The sequence below is a fragment of the Trachymyrmex septentrionalis genome, unplaced genomic scaffold (genome assembly GCF_001594115.1).
Source record: "Trachymyrmex septentrionalis isolate Tsep2-gDNA-1 unplaced genomic scaffold, Tsep1.0 scaffold5, whole genome shotgun sequence".
NCBI classification, from domain to species: Eukaryota; Metazoa; Arthropoda; class Insecta; order Hymenoptera; family Formicidae; genus Trachymyrmex; species Trachymyrmex septentrionalis.
In genome coordinates, this window is record NW_017305672.1 from 715163 (window position 1) to 722652 (window position 7490).

General features: G+C 32.3%; 1 protein-coding gene across 4 annotated transcripts in view; it reads left to right on the forward strand.

Moving 5' to 3' along the window:
* Window positions 1-7490, forward strand: part of LOC108751578 (venom dipeptidyl peptidase 4) — a 794336-nt gene that overhangs the window by 649683 nt on the left and 137163 nt on the right. For all 4 annotated transcript variants that reach the window (XM_018491818.1, XM_018491819.1, XM_018491821.1 and 1 more), the window contains one exon: window positions 6676-6895. In XM_018491818.1, the coding sequence (XP_018347320.1) occupies window positions 6676-6895 (220 nt within the window). The remainder of the gene's footprint in view (window positions 1-6675; window positions 6896-7490) is intronic.

The window sequence follows — 7490 nt, forward strand, 5'->3', positions numbered from 1 at the left end:
TGACATAAAATGGATTTTCAAATATCTGCGAGACATTAAGGAGTACTTTTAGAAGAAAAAGGATTATGATCTGCATATTCCGACGCAGATTTTGCCGGAGACCTCAAAACAAGACGCTTGATGAACAGATTCGTAATGTTTTTCGATGGAGGCGCAATTTACTGGATGAGCAGACTGCAGAAATCAGTAGTGCTTTCTACTACGTGGAATTTGTATCAGCAAGCGAAGGTGTTAAGGAACTGATTTGGCTAGTATTGCTTGTAAGTGAAATTTGCAACAAGAGAATCAGGAAACCTATAACATATTGTTTGTTGATAATGCCGGGGCAGTAAAACTAGTCAAGAATTCTGAATTCTATAAAAATCTAAACACATCGAAATTTGATACTATTTTGTCCGAGAACGATACATAGATGGAATTTTGAGTGTCGAACACATTGATGGACAACTTTAATTAGCGGACATTTTTACAAAACCTTTAAATAGTAGTAGGTTTATTAATTTGAGAAGTCTAATGGGCGTTAAAATTTAGATATAATTGCTAAGTAGTTTACGTTCTTTATTTATTTCCTCTTTGTATCTAATATGTTTAGTTTTTACCGTTTTCTATTAGGAAGAAGTATTAAAGATGATATGATAACAGTAGAACTGTAAAGAGCTACTCTCTATTGATCTTATACATTATGTCTAACTACAAAGGAAACATTTTCTTTTCTTTGCTGTATATCAAGATCCGCCGCGTGGTTATGTATCAACGTTTTTTATAACTGTGTTCTGTTTATTTTTTGATAAGAATAAAACTTATGGTTCGAATTCATTAATCACTGACTTGTTCTCTACATCACATAATAACAAAATTATGAAACAATTACAGATTATAACATTTAAAAATCACATTTAAAAATAATATGACAAGTTTGATGACAGTTTACTCTGGATCATAAATTTATTCTGGACAGTTTATTCTGGATCATAAGTTATTTTAATAAATAATAGTATTTTTTTATATTTCTAATAAAATTTTAACATATGCTTTAATAAAAATGTATGAAAACATATTATATAAAATGAATGACAAAAATCTTAACTTTTTAATATAAGCTTCGTCTGCATCAATGATTGTTTATCGGTTTATTGTAATCTCAATATTAGGGCTCCTAAATACTCAACCAAGAACTCTGCGTTGACGGTAGCGACATAGAATCAGATGGCGGCGAAACCGGTAGTCACACACTTAAGCACGAGCCTATGTCCATGTGCTCGCCTGCGGCGCGCCGAGAGTGAACGCAGCAAACTCCTTCTCATAATCACTTGTTTCAATCGAAAATGCTTTCTCGGCAATCTTGGCCACTTGGCGGCCCTAGGCATCAATAAGGGACGGAGGGCATTCTAAATACCATATAAGTTTTAATATAATAAATTGTGATAATAGTGTACCTCTTCCCTTAATCCAGAATAGTATGAATCATGTTAAAACGCAATAGTTTACGAGATATTTAATTGTTTACGATTTTTCATGCGTGTTATAGAGTATACCTCTCCTTCATAAACTCGAGTAAGAATAGTAGTTTGAGTAATTCATAAAAGTAAAATTTTACCGGAAAAAAATTATAAATCAGCATTTCTCTTCACGAAAGTCTCGAAAGGCTATCAGAAAAAACATGCGTATGTTTGAAACTTATGAAGAAAATATGCGAAAAAAAATCGAATAGTTGCAAAAAGCACGTTTTTCGCTTATAAAATGAAAGATTGATTGTATAGAAAAAAATTCAGTATAAAAAATGTAGATATTTGAAATAACTACAATGAGACATACTCGTAGAACATAAAAATCGATCTATTAATTTAGTAGAAAAAAAAACACCGAAAAAGCCTTTTTTTCACTCATTTCTTCTGTTCATTGAGATTAAAACTTTGAATTTCTCGTAAAATATAACTCTCGTAATGACGAACAAATTTAGCCTTGAACAAGCCTGAAATGTTTATTAGTTTTTGCAAAAAGCTATTTAAGCTAAACTTAATTTTTTCACCTTTGAGCAGTCGCACAGCAATTTACAGGAGTGATTTTTCTTCTTCAAGAATTGCACTATCACGTACACTTACTAACAAAATGATTTTTTGCAGTTAAACTGTAAAACGCCTTTAAAAAGTGGATATCTTTTTTCGTGTAAAAAAAAATGGAAATAATTTCGATAATATGCATGATATCAAATAGCCGTGAAGCATTCGAAATCAGATATTTTTCTATGAATTTAAAAAAAAAGATTACGCTCCGATTATTAGGAGCCGAGAGAACAATTTTTTTTTCAAAAAATCACTGTGACTCTAGTTTTTAAGATTAAGAGTTTTGTCTGGCATCAATTTATCAAGGAAGAATTAAACTTGTTGTTAAAAAAATCTTGAATTGTAACTATCAAATTTTTAGTTTAGAAAATTTTTTGTTTCTTGAATTTATATTTTTTCGGTTTATTACTAAAAAAAATCACGTTTGAATATAGAACGCATGTCTGATTAACAAATTTAAGTCACATTAGCTGCTTCTTTATTTAATATGCTGTAAAAAGTGTCCAATTGGATAATTAAATGTACGAAATTATCAGTACAAAGTTGTTTTTGTAAATTTAATTGCAGATGCAAGTATGACATATGTAAACAAATAATAAATAATTTGCCAAATGTTAATGTAACTGTTAAATATAGTTGCAAAATATATTTTTCATGTAATACTAATTTACCTTTATATTTGCAAAAGTTACTGTTATATCTTTATGTTTTTTCGAAGCGGGCAGGCGATGCTTGTAATCCGAGAATTGATTCGTTTTGTTAGATGCATGCACATGTGACTCGCACTTGATACGACTTCGAATCCTTTCTTGCAGCTGTTAGAAAGAATTCGTATTGCGAGCAGCAACGAGACCGGCAAATCTCATCGAAAACTCAAGGAATCCTCGCATACTGAATGCCCTCGCGGTACGCGTATATCGGTAATGTTGCGGGACACAATACAGCATTGATACGCGACGAAACTTCGGTTTGGTTCACACTTAATATTCGAGATAAGATTCGTTAAGCACGAATCTCGGCTAATGATCCGCATTGATCGGGATCGGGAAGCGAACTGAACTTCGCATGCGGAACGTGTGCGTGATAGTCAACTTTTCGAGTGTCGCGCAAGGGGGGTCGCGTGCCATCTGAGATAGATAGCATGATTAAAACAGGAGTGAGATATACTCATATTTTGAACGAAATGTTGGCCGCAGGTGTGATTGAACGAGGACGGTTCGGTGTCTATGAACTGTTTACTTACCATCCCCGAGAATATATTTTTGAAATAACGATGATACTGGAACAGAATGTTAAATAAAGAAACATAGCTAATGTGATTTAAATTTGTTAATCAGACATACACTCCATACCCAAACGTGATTTTTTAGTAATAAACCGAAAAAATATAAATTCAAGAAACAAAAAATTAAAAATTTTATGGTTACAATTACTTTGCGAGACATTTGGTTAAGCTATTTGTTTATATCTCGTCGAGTTACCCCAGATTTAAAAAAAATCAGGTTTTCACATCAATTTATTGCTGAAAAAAATGTAAATTTAGCAAATTTTAACGCACGAAATCAAATACGCGCGAATTGCCGAGCGAACCGATTTTCCGCACTCGATTGTGCACCGGCTTCCTTTACTCCGCCCGGCGCACTGCTTTGCTCGCGTTCTTCAACTTTCCAATTGTTTTAAACAAACTTTTCCGACAGCAAAAAATTCGAGAATTTTTCAACAGTAAATTCAATTCTTCCTTGACAAATTGATGCTAGACGAAATTCTTAATCTTAAAAACTAGAGCCACAGTGATTTTTTGAAAAAAAAATTGTTATCTCGGCTCCTAATAATCGGAGCGTAATCTTTTTTTTTTAAATTTGTAGGAAAATATCAGATTTCAAATGCTCCACACGGCTATTTGATATAATACATATTAACGAAATTATTTCCATTTTTTTATACACGGAAAAAGATACTCACTTTTTAAAGTCATTTTATAATATTATAATTTAACTGCAAAAAAATTGTTTTGTTATTAAGTGTACGTGATAGTGCAACTCTTGAAGAAGAAAAATCAACCCTGTAAATTGCTGTGCGACTGCTCAAAGGTGAAGAAATTAAGTTTTTTGCAGACAAGTTTTTAGAGAACAAATAGCTTTTTGCAAAAACTAATGAACATTTTAGGCTAAATTTGTTCGTCATTACGAGGGCTATATTTTACGAGAATTTCAAAGCTTTATATTTAAATCTCGATGAACAGACAGCGAGTAAAAAAAAGGGCTTTTTCATCAAAAGGTGTTTTTTATTTATTTTTTTTCTACTAAACTATAATAGTAGATCGATTTTAATGTTCCACGTCGCATTTTGTAGTTATTTCAAATATCTACATTTTTTATACCGATTTTTTTTTCATATTTACAATCAATATCTTTCGTTTTATAAGCGAAAAAATGTGCTTTTTGCAACTATTCGATTTTTTCCCATATTTTTTTCACAAGTCTCGAGTCTCAAGCATACGCATTTCTTTTCTGATAGCCTTTCGAGACTTTCGTGAAAAGAAATGCTGGTTTATAATTTTTTTCCGGTAAAATTTTACTTCTATTGAACTATCTTGCTACTCGAGTTTATAAAGCGGAGGTATACTATAATATATAACGCGCATGAAAAATCGTAAACAATTAAATATCTCGTAAACTACTATTGCGTTTTAACATAATTTATACTATTCTGGATTAAGAGCAGAGGTACACTATTACTACAATTTATTAAAACTTATATGGTATTTAGGATACCCTTCTCCCCTTATTGATGTCTAGGGTCGCCGAGCGGCCGAGATTGCCGAGAAAGCATTTTCGGTCGTTTGAAACAAGCGACTAGTGTGAGCAGGAGCTCGCTGTCTCGTTCATTCTTTGCGCGCCACAGGCGAGCACACGAACATGGGCTCGTGCTTGTGTGTGTTACAGCGCCACACGATAAATGGCCGAATTTATGGGCGTGGAAAAGTGACGTTTTGACGACGAAATTTATGTTGCGTGCCATTTCATTATTATTTGCTTAATTGTGAAAATGTGACTTGTCTCATACTTATCAAAGTTGTAATTATCGATGAAAACTAAAGTTATCTTGGAATTTTATATGTAAAAGCTTATATTTTACTCGTTTCGACAGCTGTCGGACCGTATGTTTCTGCCCAAATCTACTCACTTTACATGCCTTTTATGACCATTTATTGACTGTCAAGGGAGGAAAGGACAGTTTTCATCGATTTTTACAAATGTTTCAAAGTGATCTCGTCATTTCGTTTCATCCAAAAAAATGGCACTAAATGTAAATTAACGTGTCATTCCTCGCTTCTAATGTCATGTTTCCAACATGGCCGCCGCGACTAGTCAGGAGCCTTAATTCGGAATGATTTTGGTATTTTCTGAACGATGCTAACAGACTTTTCATATATTCGTAGCGTATTGTTCGATAATCTTCTCGTTGTATCTGTCAAAATCAAAGCGTGTACATGTAATCTGTCCACAACGTCCAATACATCATTTATATCCTCTATTTTGACCAACTAACAAATTAATAGAATGACTAACCAGTTGATTGACAGACTGACTGATCATAGAGGCTATGCGGAAATTTATAGTAAAGATGTACGTGACAACATGATATCATTTTGAAAAAGAATCTTCAGTCCAAGTATAGTATCACATGCAAAAATACAATTCTTCGGTTAAAGATTCATACCTCAGCCAAAAGTATATGAAAAAACGTGGCGCTCAAAAAATTTCATGAAGAAATCTCAATATTTTATGTATTATTATTTTACATCTAGACTTACATCATCAACGCTTTATATCAGCGGCAAAGGTACAATGCCTCGAACAAAAGTATATTGTTTCAGTATATCAAAAAGTATATGAGAAGACATCGATTACATATTACTGCAAGTTTATGTGCTGTATGGGTATAAAAACTGTGTTGTTCAATAAAAACGGAATATTTTGAACACAATTTACATATATATATATGTGTGTGTGCGCGCACGCGCGTGTGTGTATGTATGTATAGTTTGTTTAAAGTATAAATATTAACACATTTGTAAAAATGATGCCCATATATTAAATTAACACTCAGAACTAACACTACAGATGTACTAAAAATTCTGTATAATTGCGCTATCATTAGACAAACCGATCCAAATATATGCGTTATTTACATTCGCTATACCAACCCGATCTATATAGAAACTATAAAAGCATATTTTTTTCAGAAAATTAACATTTACGATGTATTAAATTAAAATTTTATTCATTCGTCTTAGAAATTACATTTTAAAACAAATTATTTTTATATCATTTGTTCACTTATTTATAAATTGTGTCATTTTAATACTAAGAAACGTTGAATATCAATTTTCAGCAAAATCTTTAAATGACATAATCGCATTATGTTAAATTAACACTCGAATATTATAAAAAATTTAACACAACAACGTGAATGGATTGTTTCCAACACAAATACACAATTTTTTTACTGCATACAGAAGAAATCAATTTGGCGTGGAGACATCAAATTTATTAAAGCAACTGATCGTAGTATATCTGTGAAAAAAAAGTATTTGCATTTGTTGCAGATACTACATAGCTACATCGGAACGCGAGTCGGCAGTTCAGCATTTGTACAGAGTGTCATTGGATCCAGGATACAAGTCAACGTGTTTGACTTGTAACATTATCAGAGAGAGTGATGGCAGCCGCTGTTTGTACAACAGTGCTAAATTCTCCAATGACAATTCGCATTACGTGCTCACTTGTGCCGGGCCTGGAGTACCTGATATAGCTATCTACAATAAGGTACACATATTTGATACTTTTCTATTTTATAGCGCTTCTTGAAACTCGTAAACTATTTTAAAATTTGAGAAAGTGTTTTATTTAAATGTCCCAATTAAAAGAATTTAAAAAAAGTTTTACTAAAATGTAAAAATAAGATTTTTATATTATCAGTTATTCAATTGCAAATAAGTTATTACGAAAAGTTTGATGAGTTTAATTAATAAAAAAGATATAAATCTGGAGTTAGTAGCGATGAGTAATTACTATTCAAAACACAGAGAATAATGTACTGTTATTTTTCCATTAAATATAGATACGTGATAGATTTACGAGGTCTGTTCAAAAAGTATCGCGAATTTTGAATTTCCGCGGGTTACGTACATTCGATTTTCGATTTTTTTGTGGCGTTATGTTGGTACTCATGTCTCTCACTTATGCCGACAAGTTCAGCCATTTTGAATGTTCAATTAATTTTTGACAGCTGCTTTGCTTGCACGTGTTTTGGCTCGTCTTCGATTTTTGCCTATTCCAAAAAATGGATCAAAGAATCTGTATCAAATTTTGTGTGAAAAACAAAATTAAGTGCGCGGACGCATTCCGAATGTTGACTGTG